This window comes from Perca flavescens, chromosome 16 (genome assembly GCF_004354835.1).
Source record: "Perca flavescens isolate YP-PL-M2 chromosome 16, PFLA_1.0, whole genome shotgun sequence".
Classification (NCBI taxonomy): domain Eukaryota; kingdom Metazoa; phylum Chordata; class Actinopteri; order Perciformes; family Percidae; genus Perca; species Perca flavescens.
Genome location: NC_041346.1, coordinates 25,185,813 through 25,211,865, shown reverse-complemented (window position 1 = coordinate 25,211,865; position 26,053 = coordinate 25,185,813). Strand labels below are relative to the sequence as shown.

The following is a 26,053-nucleotide window of genomic DNA, read 5'->3' as shown; positions in this document are numbered from 1 at the left end:
TTACTTCAAAGCCAAGTTTCCAAGTGACATCACCAGCCAGAGATCCACAAAGTTATGTTATTATTGTGTTGTAACATTATTAAAAGCTCATTAAGTTTCATATTAGACTTTCAATCAAATGTTCTTTTCTTTGCTGGAAGCTACGGTACAATATCAGCAAAAAATACAGACTGTGTATGCCGCCATCGAAGGCACTGCTGTTCTACGGACCATAATGACTGCTTTCCTAAATAAACTCGATTGATGAGGCTTTTGTGTTAGCATGCTGTTGAAATCTTTTGTTTTTCTCAGTGAGTCTTTATGGCTCATTAGTTGAGGGGCAAAGCTGAAACATTAAGGCCTGTCAGGGTGTGCTGCTGATGCCAGAACTCAGAGGCTAATCAGGAAACAGCAAGTTTATTAAGAGAAATTAAAGTTCTTAATGGACAAAAGGTTTTTACTTTTTAAAAGATATTCTACTGTCGTTTTTGTTAATGCTTTTATGTCCCATTAGATTAAAATAATAGTTCAACATTTTGGGAAATGTTTTTTCACTTTCTTGGCAAGATGAGAAGTCTGATACCACTCTCATATTTGTCCATTAGATATGAAGCTGGACCAAGCAGGCGGTAAGCTTAGCTTAGCATAAAGACTGCAAACAGGGGGAAACAGTTAGCCCGGGTTCGTCTAAACGTACCAAAAATCTTGGTAGCGTCCAGGTGTGAAAGCGTGTAAGCATTCAAAGTGTTCTATAGACTAAATTATATCGACTAAGCTTCCAAAGCAATTTGAGCAGATGGTTAATGAAATTACACAGTATATTTCAGCCTTTGAAAGAGGCTAAAATTGTATGTGGCGGATGCGTATTGGTAACAAAAGACAACAAAATGGCAGATTTTGATGGGAATATAAACTACAGGACTCTTTGAAACTCAATGAACAACATGTGCATTGGTTCATTCATTTGCCTTTATTTAAATAAAAAAAAAAATACGGGGACAGTCTCTACAAATAACACTTACAGCAGCAAGATGGAACTAGCATAGTGTGAGGCCCAGTGAGGGGCCCAGTGAGGTTCCCGGTTCCGTCATCAGTGCAGTTGAGGAAATGAGTAGAAAGCATTTAACAATGGATGTCCCGATTGAGCCTCTTGATTGTGCGGTTAGTCCTGCAACGAGACTGAAAAGAATAACAGAAACCAGAAAATGATTTATTATCCCAAACAGTTTGCTAATTTATGCCTATTATATACAGTCTTGTTTATGGTTGATACGTAACAAAGATGTATACCTCATTTCTTATGCTTCTTACAGATGGAAAGATACTCCATCACGTCGTCAGGGGATCCCAGGACAATGGGAACTCGCTCGTGGATGTTGGTGGGCTGAATGTCAAGAACATTCATGGATCCTGTGGTGGCCATGCCTCCTGCCTGCTCCATGATGTAGGCCATGGGGTTGCATTCATACAAAAGCCTCAGCTGCGCCGCAAGAAGCAGAAACATGAATGAGAAGATACAAGACAAACAACTTATGTGTGTATTTTTACGACAACTTGACACACATGTTGATGATCTAAAAACGATCCCATAATAAAAACACTTTTTTTGTCCATTTGTATAAGCTCCACTGCTCACCTTGCCCTTCGGACTCTTGACATTAGCAGGATATAAAAAGATCCCTCCGTACACCAAAGTACGATGAACATCAGCGACCATTGAACCAACATATCGACTGCCATATGGAGCAGAACCATCCTAGAAACGCACACATTTAATGTAGAATTTTAGTCAGCATGTCACTTATGTATTCAGAATGCAAAATATGTTGCAGCCAATAGTACATTAGGCCTTTGCAATGGAATAATACATAAAAGCAACAGCGATCGTACACTGTGCACTCATATGGCCATTACCTCAGGGAATTTCTTCTTTTGTAGGTACTCTGACACATCTGGATAAAAATGCTGCGCATATCCCTCATTCAAACTGTAGATCTTTCCCTTTTTCTTAATCTTCACATCTCGATCCACCAAGATGAACTCACCAATTGACTGAAAGATAAATGCAAGGAAATAAGGGGAAACATATCCAAAAAGACACATACAAAATGAAATGAGCAAAAATTAATCATATTTTAAAAAGGTCTCATGACATGAAAATTTCACTTTATGAGGTTTTTTAACATTAATATGAGTTCCCCCAGCCTGCCTATGGTCCCCCAGTGGCTAGAAATGGTGATAGGTGTAAACCGAGTGACCCTGGGTATCCTGCTCTGCCTTTGAGAAAATAAAAGCTCAGATGGGCCGATCTGGAATCTTCCTGCTTATGAGGTCATAAGGAGCAAGGTTACCTCCCCTTTCTCTGCTTTGCCCGCCCAGACAATTTAGCCCACCCATGAGAGAGAGACATCATGGCTTTCAAACAAGCAAAGTGGCAGTTGGTCAAGGCCACACCCCCAGCCTCCACCTCGACCCCCCCTCTCTCCTCCTCAATAGCTACAGACACAGAAATGGCACATACTAATGGCAGGGACACACGGGGCCGAAAATCGTCCGTTGGACAGTCTGGCGAGGTCAGTGACTTGAGTCTGTTCGGTGTGTCCCGTGCCGTCGTCAGCCTGGGGGGCTGTCGGCGTTCATTTTGGCCAACCTGACATGTTCAGTCGGCGGCAGGGCAGTCGGGACTCACCCGGAAATGGCGAGCGGAACGAGCGTGACTAGAGTCTCTCAAAATCTGACGAAAATCTTTTAAACTGACCTTTGTTGAGCTGAAATGAAGACAGATTCAGCAACTGCACGGCCTACTTCTTGCTTAAAATGTTTTCAGAAACATGTTTCAGTGAACTATTTTAGCACAATACGAGATCGTATTCTGAACGGCCGCCATGACTGAATTTCCAGAGAAAACAAACCCTGCTGGTGTGTCCTGGCTATAAGGAAAGCTCATTGTGGGACTGGCTCTAGTAGCAGTAATTCTGCACCAAGGCTGAATTTTCGGGAAAGAGACTTCAAATACAGTATTAAGGGACCACTAAGGTCTATATAAAAGCATCCAAAAAGCAGCATGTCATGGGACCTTTAAAAATTAAAATTAACAATATAATCACATAAGACTATATAATCACATAACACTATCTGTTTATGACAGTAAAACCTTAATCTTACGGGGTCAAGCATGAAGCAGTTGACTCCCTGACCAGTGGACAGGACCATCATGGTGGCACTGCCATACAGAGCATAACCAGCTGCCACAAGGTTTCTTCCAGGCTGCAGAGCATCCTTCTCACATGGCTCACCATCTGTAGTCTATGGAACAACAACAGTGACGGGCATTTTACAAACGAATACGTAGTGAGTGATATATTATTACATATTACAATATTTGATTATCATTACTGGTGCATTGATGTCTTCACAGCATTTTAATGCTATAGATGTTGTATATTGTTTTGTAGTTTAATCTATAGCAAAACATATTTTATCTGATGCACTTTATAGAATATATATATGTATACTGTATATATGATTTGAATGTAAAATATTGATCGGCAAGGTAATTCGTAATTATAGCTGTCTGAAAAATGTAGTGGAACAAAAAGTACCATATTTCCCACTGAGATGTAGCATAGTAAAAATACTCAAGAAAAGTACAGAAGTAAATGTACTTAGTTATATTCCACCATTGGACCCTAGTCTTTAATTTTACAGATGCTGATTTGCGAAACTCTTAAAAGGAACAGGCCGACTTATTGGGACTTTAGCTTATTCACAGTATCCCCCATAGTTAGACAAGTCCATACATACCCTTCTCATCTCTGTGCGTGCTGTAACTTTGTCTGTGTCGCCCACAGCACTAGCTAAGCCTAGCGCAGATGCTGGAGGTAACCGGCTCCAACTAGCCTACTGCTCCCAATAAGTAACAAAATAACACCAACATTTTCCCGTTTACATGTTGTGATTTGAATAGTCACAGGGTCTACAAATAAGGTCATATGAGACACAGCCATCTTCTAACAGTATACAAACTGGGAACTATATTCTCAGAAAGGCGAAGCACTGCTACTTCTGCTACTTGGGCGGGGTGATTTGCTAGCAGCACCTGAAGCCCTGTGGTGAAGAGTTTGAGTAATACAGTCAACAATTACTAGATAATAAAAGCATAGTGACCTTGTTATTTGTACACCCTGTGACTATACAAATCACAACATGTAATCAGGAACATGTTGGCGTTATTTTGTCACTTATTGGGAACATTAGACTAGATGGAGCCGGTAACCTCCAGGATCTGTGCTAGGCTTAGCTAGCGCTGGGGGCGTCAGACAGAGTTACAACACGCACGGAGATGAGAACGGTACGTATGGACTTTTCTAACTCTGGGGGATATGGTGAATAAGCTAAAGTCCCAATAAGTCGGCGTGTTCCTTTAAGAGGGTTTTCTCAAACAAAAATATAAATTCAGGAAAAATCCATATAAAATATAATTGATAATTACTTCAGTGTTTTTTTTAAATCAGCATTCAGCATCATGGTAGCTAACCTTTTTGTAGATGGCGAAAATTGTTCCAATCGAGACAAGACAGTCGATGTTTGAGGAACCATCCAGCGGATCAAAGCACACAATGTATTTTCCCTGCCAGTTGAGAACAAATGTTATTAATGTCACAACAATACCAGAAAAACTAAATGCAAAAATCTATAACCTAAAGAAAAAGGACACATATTTGCACAGACATGCATACTGTACAGACGTAAGTACCCGCTTGTCTGGTTCCACAATGATGGCCCTCTCATCTTCCTCTGACACCAGCACACAGGAGGTGAAGGAGGACTTGATCATGTTGATGACCAGGTCATTAGACAGGACGTCCAGTTTCTTCACCTGGTCCCCGGTCACGTTGGTGCTTCCGGCAATGCCATATCTTCCAAGAGAGGAAAGAGGAGAAGACTGACGTGATCCAAGCCTAAAAAAAAGCTATCCATTCTGATGCAATTTTAAAAACACTAGGGTTTCTTGTAAATTGTGATAAGTGACTCTTTAATTGTTTGTTTTTTCACAGCACGTTTGTTATTATTTTTGATTAAACCTGTGAGAAAGGTCTGAAAAGCAGGTTATCTTTTTGACCTGTGCCCTGGGGGAATGTACACAACATGTGCAGTTTACCTTTGGCCGGGGTCGAAGTTAAAACGGCTTACTGATTCTTACTTACTACTAACTAAAACTAACACTTAACCCAGATATAATCCATCCAACCATCTTAGTCCGCTTATCTGGGGTCGGGTCGCGGGGACAGCAGCTCCAGCAAGGGAGCCCCAACTTCCTTTACCTGAGCCACGTTAACCGGCTCCGACTGGGGGATCCCGAGGTGTTCCCAGGCCAAGTTGGAGATATAATCCCTCCACCTAGTACTAGGTCTTCCCCGAGGCCTCCTCCCAGCTGGACGTGCCTGGAACACCTCCCCAGCGAAGCGCCCAGAGGACATCCTTACCAGATGCCCAAACCACCTCAACCAGCTTCTTTCGACGCAAAAGGAGCAGCAGCTCTACTCTGAGTTCCTCACCCTACCTTTAAGGGAGACACCAGCCACCCTCCTGAGGAAACCCATTTCAGCCGCTTCTACCCAGATATCAATTCCTATTTATTTCAACACATTTAAGACAGATAAACTAATGCACTGGAATACAAACTTTCAAACCTAAAGGTAATGTTAAGATAAAAGCAAATAATAGTAACCTTGATTGATTCATATAGGTCTATTAAAAAGGTGCAAACTGTAGTTCCCCCTTCTCATATTCTATATTTTAAAGAAATACTACTCACAGGTTAGCGATCCCAGCTTTCCTGACAGCAGTTGAAATGGCTTTGACAGCTGTGCAGATGGAGTTGAGCAAGGTCGTCAGCTCACCTGTCCCTTGGGCCTTCCTGCCCTCCTCCAGAACAAACCTGGTGAGGGTCAGCACGTTGGTATCGAAGGCTCCTTTGTCAGACATTTTACTGCCAGGTGTGGGACTGGGACCTAATGCCTCAAGTGAAATAGGTGAGCGTGGAGCCAACTGTTAAAAAGTAGACTCTAGAACTGAGATAGGGGAAGAGACGGGGGTGTGCAACTCTTCCAGCCAATCAAAAGTGTCCTTTCTCACAGTTAGGGGTTGGTTTGATCACTTCTGTAACTGCAGGTTTAAAAGAGCAAAGTTCAAAGATAGAGATTTGTTTTAAAGTAACAATCCCTGTTCACTTTGATTAGATCTTTTTTATCAGTCTGCACTGTGCAGTTCTGCTAAACGTAAGTCGCTAGCAATGCTTTGAATGAACAAAATTACTTTATTAAGTCATATTTGAGTGATGTTACACTTTGGATCAGCACTTAGTCTCAACACAATTGGATCTTGGTTCATTTTGGTCATGGTGCAGAAGTGCACAATAATTCCAATTTTTTTTAACAGAAACAATGTTTATACAGCATTAATCACCTAGCCTAATTCCTATTTCCTTACAGTACATCAACAGATGTCCTATGCTCTTAGAATAGAACACATGGAATTGGTTTAGTTTTTGCCAGTGGCCATTGCAGATTAACCATTGTTTTTAAAGAAAGAATTGGTACACAGCTTGTTCTTGATATGACTAACTCAGCAATTCTCTGGATACACAACTATAACTGCTTAAACATTCCTTCCCTGCGTGATCCTGAAGAAGTGTAAAGTTCAAATCATGGGACTCATTGTCCTCCTCTACCCTACCTGGTTTTATATAACCACTATTAATATAACGTGCAGATAAAACTGTATTTGCAAGCCAGGTAATAGACAGCAACAATCAGGGGTAGCGGTGGGAAATGTTGTCTCTGTGTCAGTGTGTCTCTGCATGCATGTAATTAGCGTATGGCTGTCTCTGTCTGTGACACAAACATGGGAAGGTAAAAGGACTTTACATGGTCCATGGAGTTACTTGACTTACAACATAAGCTTATATGAAATGTGCCAGAGACCTGTTTCACAACAGAAAGTTGAACTTTGAACTTAACAAGATACCCGGCATGATAATAGCTACCACATGAGGTAATGTGTTAATAACAAGAACAGCATGTGAGAGCTTCAAAAAGTGCACAAGTGATTCTGATTTTAACAACAAAAAAAAAGAACACCCATACACATCCAAAATAATTAATTAAAATAGTTTCTCTAAGTTATACACCAACATGTACTCTTTTTTTCTTTGTTATCCCAGTCAAACTTTAAAAGAACAAATTTGGTATTGCTGGTCTAGTGTGGAGTGCAAAATGTATTTCTCCACTGTGTCCACATGATGTCGCTGTGCAGCATACAAGCTGTTGACTATAAATGGAGTCTGGGCCAAGATTCAACTCTATGGAGCAGGCCATTTCCTGCTGGTAACTCTGCTGTGCCTTGAAACAATTTCAATTTTGTAGTTCTCTGCAAATAAAAGCAGTCTCTTCTTCCTTTAAAAACTTTCAGCACCATTAAAACTGCTCTGGTACGGCACAATATCATCCAGCACGATGTCAGAGTGGCCAACTTCTTTTTTGCCATTGCTGATAGAATTTAAATTGGTGGAATGGTATAGTTAAATCGACGCAGAGTATTTAAACAAAGAATACCATGTCATTTCATTTGACTTTAGAAAAACTGTCTAGAGGGAGGGTGAATTTAGATAATACAGGGGAAAATGTAATAAATAAATAAATGTGTTTGATAAGCTTTTACAGTAAATATACACTATGAATATAACACTGTCGAAATAAACTATATTCTAAATATATTGGCCTTTTTTGTTGTTGTTTTGACTATTATTGGTCAAAACATGCCACTTAACTAGCCTTTTCTCGGTTAGAAACTTAAAGACATTTGTAATAAAGATGCCTGAGAGACAATAGAGACAAAAATAATCATGTAGTCCTCATGCTGTGTAACGTTAATCAATTAAATGGAAGAAAATACATCATTAATATTTTACAGAGGACTCCCAGGAGCACCTGCTGTGCGGAATGTTGACAGCTCTCGACACATGCGCAGTAGCTGCCCTACTACTGCAGAGTGAAAACTTATTTCGTTTCACAGATTAATGTAAAAACAAAAAGGAGGAAAGAGGAGAAAAGGTCATCTGGCTTTCGCATTAATCTTGCGTTCGACCTTCATCATCTTGCGTTCGACCTTTCCCATACTTTGTGGCATTATTTTTAACTTCTGCATCCCCCCCAACTTGTTGTTGCCTTCTCCTGTACAGGTAAGTTGCATCCCATCACATTGCTGGGTAATGTTAGCTAACGTAGGCTAACGATTATACAGTCTATGAGGCTAACGGGTGAATGCGCACTGACTTTGAGCTCAGTTTTAACAGAAACATATGAAAGAAACAAAAGTCAAGTAGGAGTTTTGCACCAGCATCATATAATAGATTAGCTACGTCTATCTTCTCTCACCGTGACCACAAGGCTTCAGGCTTAAGCAGCACCAACAGTTACTATCTTGCTAACTATTCTGTTCTGGGTGGTCATTGTTGTCCCCTCCCTTTTCAGGAGACATTTTGCAATTATGTCATCTTTAACTACGGAGTATCTAATTTTTTCAGGAATACATACCTGTTTCAGCAGGTTCTGTGTGTAAAAGTTGAGGAAGTCCTTGGTGAATTGCATCTCTCAAGCTAAATGTTAATGAGGACTTCCCAAATCACCTGCAAAATAGGGAAAAAGGGGGGAAAACATTTGGACTATTCCATAAAACCGGGAAACACCCGTGTTAGAGCAAACCATTCTGACTTGTGACCCCTTAGGACTGTCGACCTGACCAGGGCCACGTTCAGCCCCCACAAAACGTCAGCAGGGGCTAGCTCAAATAGTGGCGTCGGCAGCTCGCAGTGGCATTTCCGGTGGCAGGTTAAGATGCCACGGAATCTGCCTCTGTTAGCAGTGGCATTTTCGGTGGCAGGTTGAGATGCCACGGCATCTGCCTCGATGCCACGGCATCTAACTTGATATGCCACGGCATCTAACTTGATATGCCACGGCATCTGCCTCGATGCCACGGCATCTGCCTCTGTTAGCAGTGGCATTTAAGGTGGCAGGTTGAGATGCCACAGCATCTGCCTCGGTTAGCAGTGGCATTTAAGGTGGTAGGTTGAGATGCCAACGATTTTTCCTGAAATGCCACGGCATCTTTCGCCGTTTATATGGTATTTCCGGTGGCAGCCTGAGATGCCACAAATTTACTCTGGCTCCTGCCGATGTTTGTGTGTTATTTCTCGTGGCATTGTAAGATGCCGCGGCACCTTCCGATGTTTGTGTGTTATTTCTCGTGGCATTGTAAGATGCCACGGCATCTGCCGATGTTTGTCTGTTATTTCTCGTGGCATTGTAAGATGCCACGGCATCTGCCGATGTTTGTCTGTTATTTCTCGTGGCATTGTAAGATGCCACGGCATCTGCCGATGTTTGTGAGTTATTTCTCGAATGTTGTGGTCGGGCTAAGTTCGGCTGGCATCCAGGCTAGGATGCCTCGGCAGCTGCCGCTGTTTTTGTGGGTTGCCACCGTTTCACCGTAAGATGACATGGCACATTTTACCAATTATGGGGTATAACGGTCGCAAACAAGGGCTGTGTCCGAAATCACCCATAGGCTACTCATATAGTAGGCTATATCATAGTTTATAAATATTAACACTTGCCAATATTAGACTTGGTAGCATTTCCATGACCCTATTTGTGCAAAGGTTTCTTTGATTATTACGATATTTTATTTGTATTACAGTGTGTTATGTTGCAGTGCTGAGGAAAGAAATTGGAGGTAGCCTATGTTTCTTTTAATTTAAAATGCAATGTAAAATTACAAAATACTTTACTCACTCAATTAAATGGCTGCAGTTTAAAGCATGATTACATTAGGGGAACAATATTTAGGCTATTGGCCTACACTTGACAAAGCACCTGCCACTGACCCCTTGTGGCAGCTGTCCCTTTCTGTTTGTAAATGAAGCAAGATGTAACAGATGACCTGTCAAAATGATTGACTTCTAACCCTCAATATTTATAGCTTAGCCTATACTATGTGATATTTATATGTATCTGTGCATCACTGGATTCTAATTTAAAACTATGTAAAAAGGTCTTGGTATGAATGACTAGGCTGTATTTAGGAACAAAACTCTGTAATATAACATAACATCACTGTTCCTCAAATCTTGCAAAAAGTTTGTAATTTTTTTTATCAACAAGTTCTGCACAGAACTTGTCGTAGTCCTTTTTTTTTTTTTTTTTTTTGAAATGTGAACAGTTCTGCTGGAGAACCCTCATCCAGTTCCCCATTCCAGGTGTCCATCTCCTGGAGGGCTTTTTTCTTTTCTTCTCTGTCCATTGAAAGGACAGCAGGGAGTTTCAGTCCTCCATCGAATGTTGCCTTACGGCACCAGTCAGCTGCAGCTAGGCTATCTCTGATAAGAATGTTTTCCTGCAGTAAAAAAAGTATGTTCTAATTTCTTGTTCCCAAGTAAATATTTCAGACTTACATAATTTACAGTACATTTGAAAGAAACAAAAATTAGTACCAACAAATCCTGTCTTTGTCAACACTGTGGGTTCCATCTAAAACCCTCCAAACTAAATTTCAGTATATATTCATAATTGTACAAATTAAGACATTGTAATGCAACAAATCTGTATCCAGAGCATCTTCAATACCCATCATTAAGTACCACTGTCATTGTGTCCTGGGAGTGCAAAAAAAGCTTCCCGTCACAGTAAGTGATGCTGTATCGTACACCTTCATATGACTTTGTGTGAAAGGCTAAATGGCATTCATATGGGTGTTTATGTTTACTATAGTGTTCATCAGGGCCCCTACAATGTATTCATTTTCCTTTTCTATTTTTGTATTTAGCAAATTACTTTTTTGCTTAACTATGTTCATTCAACTCCATTGTTAGTTTTACATGTAAGCATTGCATATTTAATAATCAATGACAACAAATAGAAGTTTATCGAAGCTTCGAGGGTCAAAATTTCCAATATATGAACTTCTGAGTTGTGATGCTTGTGAATGTGCTGTACGGCTTCCACCATGTGAGTCACCTTTGAGCTACTCAAATGTGCTGAGATGTAAAATCCATAAAATCAAAACAACTTTGTCGCTGGAGTTAATACGTAGATGCATTAACTAGTACTTTCAGCAGAATAGAAACATGTCTTTTTCTCTGGCTGCAACACATACACACTTAATATATTACATATTGCCAATTTGGAAAAAGTAGCTGTGTCAAATACATTTTTGTGGGAAACTGTTTTTTTGGGGGGGGGTTACTGATGGTTTTACCTCTTCTGTGCTGTCTGTATCCTCAGCTGTCTTCCTTGCAGCTCTGGGAAAAGGACATAATTTGTAAATGCGATTGATGTGAAACATCACCTGCTAATTCCCTATATGCCACAACAAGCATAATGCATTCAGTGATGTTTCATATTGACAAGCACACAAACATCGGAAAGAACGTCCTACCCTTTTTCCTTTGAAGATGTGATTGTTAGAAGCACAGATTCTGCTTGGTAACGGCACATGTTGCTGTTGCCTTGCAACCACTGAATCAACACCTACAAGAAATAAACGTTTTAATAAGCATGTCAGAAATTATCAGCTTCAATCCCATTAAAGTATCTAGCCTTGTATACTGTACATTTATGTTCACTAACATTTATAGTCTACTTAAGTACTTCAGTTTCAGTTTTAACAACTAGCAGAAAGTCATGATTATATTTTGCTATTTGTGGTATGTATTCTGCAAATTACATTCTCCAAATTATACAAAGTCAAGTGACACTTGTCCTATGGAATTACTTACTCAGTAATTATTTTTACTGTAAATGTAGTTATATTATTATTATTTCTTAACATTCCATATCCTCATTATTTTTACCTCTGGCAAAATGACCTCTGTTATGAATAGCTGCTTCTCAGCTACAGTTCCAGGTACTGTCAAGATTTTTTCCAGTCTCTGGATAATCTCGTCTGTGTGACGAGGGAGCGGGAATTCGGACCCAAATGCAGAGAGGAGGCAGGCAGGCAGGAGGCGGTCAAACGGAGGTATTTATTACAACAAAGGGCGGCAGTACAACGACTGGAAACATACAAAATAAAACACTGAAGGCAGGAGCGAACTGAACACACTAAGGAACAAACAACAGACATGGGCGAGCACACAAGACGATCTGACACAAGACAAGGGGAACACAGAGGCTAAATACATGAGGAAATGGGTAAATCAGAAACAGGTGAGACAACAGGTGAAGCACATCAGGGCGGGGCAGGACAATCGACAAAGGCGGGAAAACTCAGGAAGTTAATTGGACAAGACAGAAAACCAGACTATCAAAATAAAACAGGAAATAGGAACATGAACAGAAAATATGACAACAACTAAACACAGACACTTGACAAACCACTAGGCTACATACGGAACAACAGAGAAGACAGGAATAATCAAAAAGTACAATACACAGACCAGAAAACAAACACAACAGGGAACAAACATAACCCAAATGCAAAGCAAAATACCAAAACCATAACAGTCTGTCTGTGGTAACAAGTAAGAAGCAGGAAAACACTTTGACAGGGGATTTTAAGAAGGGTTAACAAAGAAAATTGTTAAATTGTGCACAGTCAAGGCAACATTTTAATTATTCATTACTCCCTTACACCAACATCCGTGACTTCAATATATTTTTCAGTCACATACTATTGTGATTGCAGTTGAAGACCAGGAGTTGTGTTCACAAATAAAACCAAAAGACAACAGTCTACATACCTTCATGCCATTGAATAAAGTGAGATGTTCACTGTAATGTTTTCTGAGGGCAGGATCAAATCCTCTGTGTTTCCACAGATACATTCTGTTGGACAGAACATTTCCACTTTGCAGGTTTTTCTCCAGATCCTATAATAGTATAATATAAAAGTATTTTTAGATGTTGATTCAGTTTTTACCAGCCTTGTAAAAGTTGTGAATGCCAACTCCTAGTAAAAACCTTGTACATGTCATTTGAGATCAATGTATGTTTTTACCGCAATCTCTTCATCTGTCACAAAGACTTCTGGTTTTACAGCCTCCAGGATGTCATCTCTGTTTAAGACAAAAGCATTGCAGAAACTGGCTCAGTGTTTGTACATCTTTTCATTTCTAACATTGCCCTTTGAAGTTGTGGTTGTCTGCTGTGGCCGTAAGAACCTTAGATTAGCAAATAGATAAAATGTTACACTGGATTTAATGGACATGTAACTATCAAACTGGCTGCTGATATTTGTTCACAGGCTAAGAATTATTTGTCTTGTCTATATCTTTGCAATTAATGTCACACATTTATTTATGTTCACTTAAGTAGTAGTTAATTAATTTCACACATTTAATATTTGTGTCATCATCAAATTTAATAAAAAAAACTATATTCATCAAAAACTATAAGAGTTATCAATTTTGTTTCAATGGCAACCATTAGTCTGACGTGTATGAGGTTATTCTTACATATCTGGGATGTTGTGGCATCCACAAAAGAAATCCTCATCCACAAAAGAAATCCTTTGACGTCCAGTCTCCTTCTACACCAACAACATAAAACATTGCAAGTAATTAACCATCAGGGCTGAGTTTTCAATTCTTACAGGACAAACACAAATCTGGCAACCATTTTCCACAAAACACACAAACATGTCTTGTGTACTGTAATGTCATTGTAATAACATATTTTTCTAATTTCATTTAATTTAACAAACTGTCCTAGCCTGGATGCCAGCCGAACTTAGCCCGACCACAACATTCGAGAAATAACTCACAAACATCGGCAGATGCCGTGGCATCTTACAATGCCACGAGAAATAACTCACAAACATCGGCAGATGCCGTGGCATCTTACAATGCCACGAGAAATAACACACAAACATCGGAAGGTGCCGCGGCATCTTACAATGCCACGAGAAATAACACACAAACATCGGCAGGAGCCAGAGTAAATTTGTGGCATCTCAGGCTGCCACCGGAAATACCATATAAACGGCGAAAGATGCCGTGGCATTTCAGGAAAAATCGTTGGCATCTCAACCTACCACCTTAAATGCCACTGCTAACCGAGGCAGATGCCGTGGCATCTCAACCTGCCACCTTAAATGCCACTGCTAACAGAGGCAGATCCCATGGCATCTTAACCTGCCACCGGAAATGCCACTGCGAGCTGCCGATGCCACTATTTGAGCTCGCTGTCTCTCCAAAACGTAGCAACACCTTTTTAAAAACTGAAACGGAGGTGCGTTGAACACTATGAACACTGTTGTGTGTGTGCAAGCGCACTGCCTTTTTTTTACACGAGTTTACAGACACGTCTCTTACTGATCGGACATCACAAGAGACACACCCACCAAACGTGAGAAAACGTAACTCAAAGCACGTTGCACACCGTTTAACACCGTTCCGAGGAAACATGTCATTCAACCAGAAAACCGTAGCAAAACGGTGCACACCGTATGGGGATTGAACGTGCCCCAGTTCAACCAAGGAGTGATTTTATTTTTCCTTCTCTCATTTTATTGTTTTATAGGTTTAGTTATCTAGTAAACTCTCAAGAAAACAAAGCAAAGATTGGATTAGATGAAGGTCTGAAACAAATGAACTGATGTGCTGAAGCTCTTGTGGACTGACTGCATACGACAGCGTTTAAAACCCCACACAAACAAATAAGTCTAACTGCAAAAACTGCAGTCACATCGAATTTCACAAATAGTGATACAGTTGTATTGATGTTCATTATAACAAACCATTTCAGATGGAAAAAAAACCAAATAACTGTAAGATATAAAACAAATAACATTCAGTGCCTGTGAGAGACATCCCCAAGGCATGTAAGTTAGTGAAAGAGTGATTGAATAAGGATATGTGGATGAATTTAAAAAAGCATACATACATTTCAAACATATTACTTTTTTGTGTTTTTCCATATCTCTCGAACCCATTCATGCTTTATGCGTTCCTTATTCTGTTTTCCAAAAAAAACTGCAAACTTGACTGTTTCCCTACAATGAGTTGTCCCAATTCACTCTGTAACATTCATTTGAGAGCAGCAGAAATAGTAGTTTCGGTCACTGTGGCTTACTCTAAAGAGAGCTTGCTAAACTCTTTGCTTTTATTGCCTGAGGCTTGATGTCATGTTGATGAAAATGTCAGTTTGGAGACGGCCTGATTTTGACATACACCAAATATCTACTGACACATACATATATGATAAATGTTAACGTATGTTAGTGATCAACGTGGAATTTAGTTTAGTGAAGTAGACTGAGAGTAACATCTGGGTTTAACAGCTGTAAGTAAAACCATATTGATGTTGACAGCATTATGTTTACATAATTCTGCAATTCTTTATCCTCTATTACCATATATTATCTTATATTTTCATATGATAAATGTTCTTATCTCTGTTGAGTCCTGATGCTTTTGCTGCTGGAACATCCTCATTTCTCTACCTATCTTATGTAATCCCTTTTTTATACTACTTGACTTTTCACTGGACTTGCAGATGTAACCCACTCTCTATGAAGGGAGAAAATGTACAAGACACTGACAGAACTGAAGCCTATGTTTCTTTTTTTGCTCTCCTTAAAACCTCTGTGTGCTGAGAACAGAAGGTGCTTACTGATTAGAAAGTGATACGGCATTGCAATGCTGTGAGTCACTGTTGTGCACTGAGGCTTAGCCTTTTGCTCGCTGTACTTTTTGCAGAATTAACTATAATATGTTGTGGCCGGGTATTGCATTTCCTTTATGTAAGCACTGTAAGGTTAGCTGTTATTGACTGCTCGACCTGGGCTGAGAGAGAGAGAGAGAAAGAGAGAGAGATCGAACAAGTGATGCTGTAGGACAATACATGTACATTAAAAGCTAATTATCAAGAAGTGAAGTATGGTTAACTTGCTCCATTTTTCTTTTATTTACAGACTTATCCAAAGTTATAAGTGGATATAAAGGGATTGCTCCATTATCGATACTTTGTGAATAATTATGGCTCAAGGAAGTTACGTTTTGAGAAATGTTTCAGGTAACTATAACTACTGTATTACTTTCCAAATAGCTTAAATGCAAGTTTTTGCTTGATGTGGATTTCATAACTTGTGAGTTATTTATGATGAACAGAATTTTCTTTTGTTTACAGGGGGTTATAATGGAATTTAAAAATTGCAAATACTGAAATATCTATCAATTTAAACACACGTTACTCTCAACTAGAAAATGAAAACATTTACAATTTAAATAGCTATACCTGTTTCATGAACTACAATTTTTTTGTGTCAAATATTTGAAGACTATAAAAGATTTCTGTTCCTTTTTTATGTGTTCCCTGGCTAAAATACTTGGAGGATGCCTGTGGTTGAGAAAAACTGCCAAGACTATGGTCAGGCATTTAGAGGGGAGAGTTTCATAGTAATTATAGAGTGTGTTCAGTCTATGTAGAGAGACATACAATTTAGAGAGATGTGACTGCTGAAAACAGAGTGTCTACACAATTGGTAAATCCTCCCCTGTCCCTCCTCTTCTTGTGGGACAGACTCAGAGAGTTTATACTCAAAAACATTTCGGGGTGATAGAAGGAAGGCTCTAGGCTCAAATAGAAACGGTCGCTGATGAGCGTATAATACTGAGGTAAGGAAAGAAAAAAGAAACTAAGGGTAGAAAGTATAAGTATATAAGTATAAAGCTGTATAAAACCTTAGATACTGTATTTTCCATATATAGCATATTGTGGTTTTTGCCTGTGATATTATTTTGTTAAACACAATTTTCTTCAATACCAATGGTTTGCTGTTGTAAATGTAATGTCTAGTTATATATTGAGTTTTAAACTTAAACTCACAATGCAGGACATTTTCTGCACTTGTTTTTTTTTTATTACGTGCAATAGGATATTTTGTTTGGCTCTGCAAGAGTAATCAACCATAGCTGTTCCACTGTTGGTCTAACAGGTCAAAGCACTGAAGAGTGTGTTCCTAACTACCTGGGGATTGACTATAGTTATCAGTTGGACGTGGACTACCCTAAGAGTGTGGACAATTTCCAAAACGGCGCCACCATTAAGCGGTTAAGCCTTAAAAGGAGGCCCAGAGTGGCTGTCAATAATGTGGAAAAAACGCAGAGTGACATTTCACCCAGCGAGTGGCATTCTGCAGAATCTTTGTCATCATCTAGCAGTGATGATACAAGACTACTGGGCATGTCTTCTACCACAAAAGGTCGACCTCCTCTTCCTCCACCACATGGTTCCTCGTTGGATAACAAACCCTCCAGGAATGAACGAGCAGCAACTTCTCAGATACTTAATGAGCCAAAGCCTCAGCCTGCTGCAAGATCTCTTGCATTACAAAGACAAAGCCCTGTGATGGAAAAGACCTTAATGGGGACCCTCAAACACTTGGAACAGGAGGTGACGAGCCAGCCTCCACCTCAGCCCTCTCCCCGTCGTCGGCTGGCCAGCTTTGGAGGGGTAAGTTCCCATGGGTCGCTTTCCCCCTTTACTGGCCTGGGCGCGTATAATCAGAACAACAATGGGAACAAGCCTACTGGCACAGGCGGTGATATACATGTCCACCTTAGCTCGTCCCTGGGCAGTAGAGGCAGCACAGGATGTCTTAGGCTGAGCCCACAGAGCTCTGGGAGAACCACCCCAGTTACAGGACTCGGCCCCATGCACCTGCAGCATGTCCGTGACCAGATGGTGGTAGCTCTGCAGAGGCTGAAGGAGCTGGAGGAGCAGGTGACAATCATCCCTATCCTTCAGGTAAAAATCTCAGTCCTTCAGGAGGAAAAGAGGCAACTGGTCTCTCAACTCAAGAACCATAGTGACAACGAGGACATAAATTGTGTGATCTGGCAGAGAGCATATAGCATGGAAAAGTCTGACATTGAGAATAAGGTGATTAACAAGGAAGGACCTGAAGGCATAGTCAGAAGTGACTGCACCAACTTCAGGGAGTTCAGGGAATTGACTGAAGAGATGCAGGCATTGGAAAAAACCATCAAGGGCGGACATTTGCAAGCACGGCATGACAAAACTCATAGCCTTCTGCATGACAAGGCTATCAAGTCAGTCACAGTGGGAACTGATAACGATATCACCTTGTCTAAACCCACTAAAGAAAACAAATATGTGAACACTGATCAGGTAAAGACGAGGTCCATTGCATCAGAAGTGTCTGAAGTTAATCTTGGAATTTACACAGAACGGGAAGCAGAGATTGATGCCCAACAACTAATAATTGGTGCCTTAAAGGAGAGAATTTGTCACTTAGAAGCAGAGTTAAAAGAATCCGCTCTCAAGACAGAGATGAGTCGTCTGAAACTAGAGCTTCAGGCTGCAGGGGCTAGGAACCGAGTTGATAAAGCCTCCTTTGCTAAACCATCCACTGTGAGCACAGGCATCGAGGCAAGGCCTCACACCACAAGCCAGGCAGTGGGTAATCACACAGAGCTCCGAGATGCCAGCACCGGGGAGGCAATAGAGGTGAAGTCTGTGGGAGTGTCGTGTTGGAGGCCTGAGCTGAAGAATGTTTGCGCAGGACCAGATGTACCCATGAGCCACTGGGAGGTCAGGGAGCGAGTGGCGACCATGGAAAAGGGTGTGGGGATCCAAGTTCTTACGAACACACAAGGAGTTGGGAGGGAGATAAAGTTATGTGATGCAGAAACCAACACAGAGGTACCAGTGGAGAATCTGGGGTCTAAGAAAAGAAAGATGAAGTATAATTCAGTGGGTTGTGGGGACTGTTCTGTTGATGTGATCGTCTGCGAAGCAAAGGAAGTGGTTTCTCAAGGTATTGCCACTGATCAAGTCAGAGGTGTTGATCTGGGAATCATGGCAACACCCCACACAGCTTCCCAGCGTACCAACACTGTATCCAGCTCAGTGTCACGCTTTACCAACACCAGACATGCCTTCAACACAGACTCCAGCACTAATACTGTCCTAAGTACCCAAGACAAGCACACCAACACCACTCAGACTGTTACCAGGACAGTGTCAGTAGGCAACAGGGTCGAAGACATCAAATGCCCACCGAAGACCTGCACGGTTGGTGTAGGAACTGTAAATTTGCCAGGAAGTGCCTTAAAACAAACAACAGGGACAGTCGCCAAGGTAACCCGAGACGCTGGTGTTGGATTAACGAATATTAATGACAATTTTCTGGTTGGACTGAAATCCCGAAATATGGCATGTGGACCATCCCATCTGCCTGACCCCATCAAGACAAGGAGCATTGGTGTAGGGGAGGGGAAGATACGGGATTTGTCAGTTTCATCGAGTACACCTGGCCAGATAATCCAGCAATCTTCACAGTCCCAGTGGGACCCAGAGCTGAACCATTACATAGAGAAGATGCACTGGTTGCTCAGGGAGCACGGGGACCTGCTCACAGAGGACCACGCTCAGCAGAGGGATGGGTTTGTCCAGCAGCACAGTGAACGAGGACGTGCCAGCTCAAAGCTGTCCTGTAATAACAAAGCTGCAGCGCAAGGAGAACTAGAAGTCCATCCTTTAGATTCTCAGCCACCAGGTAAGTTTAGCTAGTGTTAAAGGTACCCTGTGGAGTTTTCTTGTAAATATTATATTTAGCTTATCTCACCCCAAAGCATTATGTGTATTCTCTTCATTTTTTGGCATCTTACCACCACCAGGCAAGTGGAATACCGTGGGGGTCAGTATCTGGTGTTATGGTTAGGGTTAGGGTTCATCCTTTGGAGAGGTGTTCTCTTCACGGATGATCCCTAACCCTAACCATAACCCTAACCCCAGATACTGACTGTTTTTTGGACCCCCCTCCCCAAATACAGTTAAACTGCACATTTTAGAGTGGCCTTTTATTGTGGCCAGCCTAAGGCACACCTGTGCAATAATCCTGCTGTCTAATCAGCATCTTGATATGCCACACCTGTGAGGTGGATGGATTATCTCGGCAAAGGAGAGGTGCTCACCAACACAGATTTAGACAGATTTGTTAACAATATTTGAGAGAAATAAGCCTTTTGTGTACATAGAAAAAGTCTTAGATCTTTGAGTTCAGCTCATGAAAAATGGGGGCAAAAACAAAAGTGTTTATAATTTTGTTCAATATAGTTTGCTAAAACTTTGCATTATTGGAATGTGTAGCATCATCCATGTGCCTTAAATCAAAATGGGGACCCACTGATAAAACAAAATAAAATTGAGCCATAGTGTGTCTACTGGTCATAAATTCCTTTAGATGCCTTTAATGTGGGATTATTATTATTATCATGTAATATATGTAATGTCATGCTGGTACTACTCAAACACTTCACTTATATCCTCTTTCTTTGTCACAGTCAGCAGAGAGTTTCAGTCCCCATCTCAACTCTCAGTTGACTCTAATAAGTGTGACAAAACAAACCCAGGAATCTGCCAACAGGGTGGCAGTGATTCAGAGGTGAAAAGAATGATACAGATGTTGGAACATCAGGCATCATCAGCTCTGCAAGGTAAACATATGTGTGTGTGTGTGTGTGTGTGTGTGTGTGTTATAAAGTTCATCTTCATGAGAAATCCAGTAAACGATAGTGGGTAAGAATATTGTCTGTGCAAAAGTAGTTTAGTTTAAAAATATTTTACTTCCAGACCGCTCCCAGGGCCCACTTTAAACTTGTGTTATGTTTAGAGGAGGTAGCTGCCTTTGGCTTGACAAGTGGATTTTCTGAGGGATACACTTGTAATGTTTGGAATGATATCTGGTTTTGGAGGGCGTCTCGTACCACATACCAGTTTGTGGCTGAGGGTCTAAAATGGAATGGCTCCGTAGGAGGAGCTTGTGTCAGAGAAAGCTTTCTCTTTTTAAAACGAGGCAATGAGATTCATAAGAATATATAAAGAATCATGAACAATCCTCACAAAGTCCTGCACAGATTGACCTAGTGGATTTATATATGTTTCTTTGCATGTGTTATTTTTAATATTAAATGTAATTTGTTCAAATTCAGAGGCACGTGCTGCATTGTTGTTTCCAGATAGGTCAACAAATGCCGGTGTCCTGCGATCTGTAATGAAGAAACAAAATGGCGACCAAGGCTGTAGCAGCAACAGGAAGAGCATGAAGTTAATGAGGGTGACCACAGGGTAATCATCTAATGTTTAAACTAATATTAAGACTTTAGGACTCTGCATTTCAACATATTTTATGTATGTAACTCCTGTGTTTTGTCCTTAGACTGGACCCCATGTCATCTTACGAGCCCTTTGCCAGTGAGAAGGCTAACTCTGAGGAAGTGGAAAGGAGAGGAAACAAAAAATCAAGGGAAGCTTCGCAAGATGGAACGCAAGGAAGAAAGGGCAAAGGTGGCTCCAACAAGGTGTCCAAAGGGTCTGCAAAATCACAAACACAGAGGTAATGTAGTCCAGAAGGTTTTAAAGTCAAAACATCTCCGCTGAATAAGAGTACTGCGTTAAATAGCCATATCCTTCAATCTCAATATTTTACTATGTGAGTCTTAACTTTTGAGAGTTCTTCTCAGGTCTGAACTCACACCGTGTAACTTGTAGCATTTTATTCCTTTCAGGTGTAAGATAAGTGAAACAATGTTTTCTGCTTGTCAAGCCTTGAAGTTACACCTGAGTGAAGACACAGCTTTATCCAGAAGCGAATTGGTATGTTTTTCTCACTATATTCAGCATGAGAGCCCTTGAAGGTCACTATGTGTGCATATGTGCGTGTGTATGTGCATGTTTAATGGTATGTCACTGGATGGGTGCGGAGGGATGCTGAGGCAGGGTGTGTTCAAATATGCCATTTAAAAAGAAATGGCTTTGGCATTGAATAGAAAAGGCGCAGGAATTTGTCGGCACTGTAATTTTCTGTCATTAGATTCTTTTTTTTCTTGAACTTCAAAACAATGGCATTTGTCTGTGAAAGAGACTCCTCACTTTCACAATAATTTGGCAAAGGCATTTAAAAGGAGGGGAGTTCAAAAGAAGTATATTGAAAGGGAAAATCCGGAAACAAAAGACGAACAAAACTCTCAACATGCCACAAACCTTTTATGGATTATATAAAGACAGATTCATATTCTCTACCTTTTTGAAATTGTTTTGAACATTTTGATAATGAGTTGTTGTTGTTGTTATGCTCTTGGTTTGAGCTCTTTCAGTCAAATTAATTAATTAATAATAAGACTCCTTTCTATTCAAAGGTGAAATTGCTCTGCACGCTGTGAATTAGGACAACTTGCAAGGCATTTATGGATGCCTACAAGCACGTTGATGTTTATTTATTTTTTTTTTTACATTCTTTTGTCCCTTGCAGCATAACTGTCTACAAACAATCCAGCAAGAGTGGTCGTCTGTGTCCAGCCACAAGTCAGCTTCTGCTGACACTATAGGGAATTACTTGTCTACATTTCGGGTCATTTCACCTTCAGTATTGCAACATATAGCAAATATGGCTGACAGCAATGGAAACACAGCTCTGCACTACAGTGTGTCTCACTCCAACTTTGGCATTGTCAAGAAGTTGCTTGATGCAGGTACAGTAATACTCACAGGCAAACTAGAGGTTATTATGTATTTTAACAACATTCTGGCTTAGTGCTCTGGTTCAGACATTGCTATGCTCCACAGTAGCCCCTAGGGGGCAAATAGGCTCCATTGAGTGATTGAGTAAGATACTTTCTGGATCATGAGGTCCTTTTTGTATCTACAAAATAAGTCTAATATACATATATCTTAATGCAGCTGCCTAACCCAAAAGCATTCTTTTTAAACTCCGAAGCACAATAATAACGCTCATTACAACAACAGGATAAGTTTTTTTTTTAACTGTCAAAGCTGTTATGATAAAACAATAATTACGCAAATATTTTATTGATCATCAGACGTTCTGTACTCCTACTGCAGTGGAGTTGTTATAATTGGTGATGAAAAGAATATAAATGAACATGTACTTTAGAAATCTCGATGAACTGTTCCAACCTTTTCTCCGGTCTAAAAGGGATCAAAAGTTCAGGGCCAGGCCATTCAGTCGCTTTAATCAATTTCAACTGAACAGGCAAACATTGAATAAGGATCCTAATGGAGGAGATGAAGGATTCTTTCCTATTTTTATTGAAAAGCTTTGCTACCGCTTTCAGAAGAGATTGGACCTACCTCTGTCTGGTCTAAGGCCAGGTGGAACAGAAGCATATGATCAGCAAACAAGTAATAATGCTAATCCATTGTGTCACAGAAATGTATCAGTAATGTTATGTTTGCAATGTTCGGGATGTAAAAAGCATGACTAAAGCTTTTTAATATGTTGCTCGAAATGAAGGCTTTATAAAATAAAATATAATAATAATGATTGTACTCCATTTGAAAGAGTAGGTGAAGGTAGTTCTTGTAGTGAGTGTTTTGGCTGCTCATTCTTACTGAGTCAAGCAAGAATATAAACTATGTAGAATGTTAGCACTCGCAAAATAAATGCTTTGGAGAACTTTTAATTGCACAGCAGCAAGGAAGCCACAGTTGATTGGACTTTGAGCAAGGCTAAAATGTGTTTGTATCATTGCTGCTGTGCAATTTTCCATGTCTATGAATATGCACAATTAAATAAAAAATGGTGCAGGGACATTTTATTGGACATTTTTACATTTACATTTTATTTGAATGATTTTAGAATTTTGTACAGTTATTTTAACCTGGTACAGTCTGTATAGGTGGTGAAGAGTTTGCCACTACGGGCCTAAGAATAAATGGATATAAACCTCTGTCTTCCTTACATATTTCTGCTTTCCTCTCTTTTGTCTTTTCTACTCTATTGACCACCATCACTACAGAGGTGTGTAACGTTGATCAACAGAACAAAGCCGGTTACACGCCCATCATGCTGGCTGCACTCGCAGCCGTGGAAAGTCCAGAGGACATGAGAGTTGTGGAGCAGCTCTTCACAAAAGGAAAAGTCAATGCAAAGGCAAGCCAGGTCAGTCTGTTGCCAGGTGACGGTAGTGGGTTTGATGTCCTGCTGTTTAAATTGTGTCCATATGTTGCTTTGGGTACTGCTAAAAGCTGCACGTTCTTTATTATTTAATGCCAAGTTGATGTTTTTTCTTTTGGGTTACTATAATATTTGTAGTTCAAACCTGAACTAACTGATCTTCAGGTAGTGATTTGAATGTCACATGTCAGATACCTGATTTGAATGTCACATGTTGTGGGCAATTCATTAAAATTGCCTGATATAGATATACATAAAATTGAACACTGTCTCTATTTTACCCATAATTAGAACCAAATTACATAGTTATTTCCAGGAGGAACCATAAAATAAAACATTGCTGTATTTTTTAGTGTGTGCATTATCTTCCGTGAGTGGAGCATGGAGAAAGCGTGATCTGTCTGATACCATTAACATAATAATGTTAATTGATAATGAGTGGACTCAGCATCATTAACCCTATTCCCTGTGTTTGACGCCAGGCCGGTCAGACGGCTCTGATGCTGGCTGTGAGCCATGGCAGGATGGACATGGTGCAGGCACTCCTGGCACAGGGGGCCGAGGTCAATCTCCAGGACGACGAGGGCTCCACGGCACTGATGTGTTCGAGCGAGCATGGCCACGCCGACATTGTTAGGCTATTGCTGGCACAGCCAGACTGTGATGCCACCCTGACTGATAGTGTATGTGAGTCATTACTGCCACTCTGTGCAGCTTCTGTTAATGTGATGGCTTCAAGCTGTGAGGCTGAAGCATTCCAACTTTGTCTCACATATTATGAAATCAGAGTGAACACTTCATTCCCATTTAACATGTCCGATAAACAAGGGAGTAGAAGTTGTACTGTACAGTAGGCTTTTACCGTCTATACTGTAAATGTTCAGTAAACAGCAAAACCTGTCATAATTTCTTTGAGTTTGTGTGTTTACAGGATGAAAGCACAGCCCTGTCCATTGCTCTGGAGGCAGGACATAATGACATTGCAGTGCTCCTTTATGCACATGCCAACTTCTCCAAAGGACAGACAGGGGTATGTGGGTCCACATTTTTACCCTAACATTTAAACTAAATATATATGCGGTTAGTTTTCTTCAAAGAAATGTGTTTTTTTTTCTGTGTGTTAACAGGCAGCTGCTCGTCACAGTGGCAAGTCTCTTTCCTCCTCTGGTGGCAGAAATATCTTTGAATGAGGGGATGCCCCAAAGCCTGAATGGATTCTTCTTGAATCTTATTTATCAGGTGATTTAGTATCGAGGGCCCCCATAATGATTTTAACAGTCAGGCAATTGACAGAATGCTAGTTAGTATGTATCTAGTATCTAGTGTAGCATTTGCAAAACATTGCGTAGTGTGTATTATATTGTAACTCAGCAGGTAATATATGCATGGCAGAGTATGTTATTATTCTATGTCTATAAGAGATTATTGTCGTATTCTGCAGTCATTTATTACATACTATCAGTTCAAAGTTTCTTTAATTGTTTTAATTCTCTTTTTTGTAAATACTATTTAATTGCTGAACAATACACAGCACAGTAGCATCAAACTCATAAAGATGTGTGAGTAATTATGTAAATACATTTAAAAAAAAAAATAGATAATAAATAGCTACACATAGTCTTGATTTGTCAATTATTCTGAAAAAAAACTTAAAATCTTAAAACTAGGTAAACTTTGTACATCCATATTTTTATTGTAATGTAAACAAGATTGTTTTTGTATTTATCAGTTGATGCTTTTGCTGTATATGTACTGCTTCACTAGAATAATCCAAAACAAGCTCCTTAATTGTTAATATACCGTATATTCAGTGGTGTAGTCTACGTGATACACAGTATACCCACTAAGAAAGCTCAATGATTTCCATATACCCACTTAAAAATGCACAATGACAACGTAACAACATACTTTCCATTATATTTTTGATATATTTTTAATTGTCATCTGTGTTTTCCTTCGCATAGGCTGAATAAAGGTATTTCCACCTTAAATTGGTGCAAAAAAGTTTATCGGAATACAGGAAATAAAGTCTGTGATGCTCAAAATTTCCCTTGGGGAGGACACCCAGATC

General features: G+C 40.2%; 2 protein-coding genes across 5 annotated transcripts; one reads left to right on the top strand and one right to left on the bottom strand.

Moving 5' to 3' along the window:
• Positions 1–930: 930 nt before the first annotated feature.
• On the bottom strand, positions 931–8,801 carry fbp1b (fructose-1,6-bisphosphatase 1b). Of its 2 annotated transcripts, none has more exons than XM_028601414.1 (9): positions 8,577–8,801; positions 5,798–6,000; positions 4,736–4,898; positions 4,517–4,609; positions 3,145–3,285; positions 1,894–2,031; positions 1,616–1,735; positions 1,270–1,459; positions 931–1,158 (listed from the first exon to the last, which is right to left on the bottom strand). In XM_028601414.1, exons 1-8 carry the CDS (start codon positions 8,628–8,630, stop codon positions 1,271–1,273), a joined length of 1,101 nt encoding a protein of 366 aa, XP_028457215.1. In that variant the 5' UTR covers positions 8,631–8,801; the 3' UTR covers positions 931–1,158; position 1,270. The 2 variants fall into 2 exon arrangements, with proteins under 2 accessions (XP_028457215.1, XP_028457216.1); XM_028601415.1 differs by having other exon boundaries at positions 5,798–6,147; positions 8,577–8,665.
• On the top strand, positions 8,012–25,852 carry LOC114570834 (KN motif and ankyrin repeat domain-containing protein 1). Of its 3 annotated transcripts, none has more exons than XM_028601412.1 (12): positions 8,012–8,221; positions 15,955–16,055; positions 16,978–19,563; positions 20,351–20,503; positions 21,026–21,134; positions 21,226–21,402; positions 21,575–21,662; positions 22,318–22,537; positions 23,825–23,967; positions 24,465–24,665; positions 24,914–25,012; positions 25,110–25,852. In XM_028601412.1, exons 2-12 carry the CDS (start codon positions 16,019–16,021, stop codon positions 25,170–25,172), a joined length of 3,876 nt encoding a protein of 1,291 aa, XP_028457213.1. In that variant the 5' UTR covers positions 8,012–8,221; positions 15,955–16,018; the 3' UTR covers positions 25,173–25,852. The 3 variants fall into 3 exon arrangements, with proteins under 3 accessions (XP_028457213.1, XP_028457212.1, XP_028457214.1); XM_028601411.1 differs by having other exon boundaries at positions 20,999–21,134; XM_028601413.1 differs by lacking the exon at positions 25,110–25,852 and having other exon boundaries at positions 20,999–21,134; positions 24,465–24,669; positions 24,914–24,991.
• Positions 25,853–26,053: the final 201 nt, after the last annotated feature.

What these genes read in the sequence shown, in the direction of transcription:
- LOC114570834 (XM_028601411.1), top strand. Translation starts at nt 16,019, where the DNA reads ATGGCTCAAGGAAGTTACGTTTTGAGAAATGTTTCAG. An exon ending in TTAATGAGGGTGACCACAGG is followed by an intron (nt 21,135 to 21,225) that starts GTAATCATCTAA and finishes TTTTGTCCTTAG; the next exon opens with ACTGGACCCCATGTCATCTT. An exon ending in CAAGAAGTTGCTTGATGCAG is followed by an intron (nt 22,538 to 23,824) that starts GTACAGTAATAC and finishes CCATCACTACAG; the next exon opens with AGGTGTGTAACGTTGATCAA.
- fbp1b (XM_028601414.1), bottom strand. Translation starts at nt 8,630, where the DNA reads ATGCAATTCACCAAGGACTTCCTCAACTTTTACACACAGAACCTGCTG. An exon ending in AAAAGAAGAAATTCCCTGAG is followed by an intron (nt 1,736 to 1,893) that starts GTAATGGCCATA and finishes GTGCGTTTCTAG; the next exon opens with GATGGTTCTGCTCCATATGG. An exon ending in TCAAGAGTCCGAAGGGCAAG is followed by an intron (nt 1,460 to 1,615) that starts GTGAGCAGTGGA and finishes CTTGCGGCGCAG; the next exon opens with CTGAGGCTTTTGTATGAATG.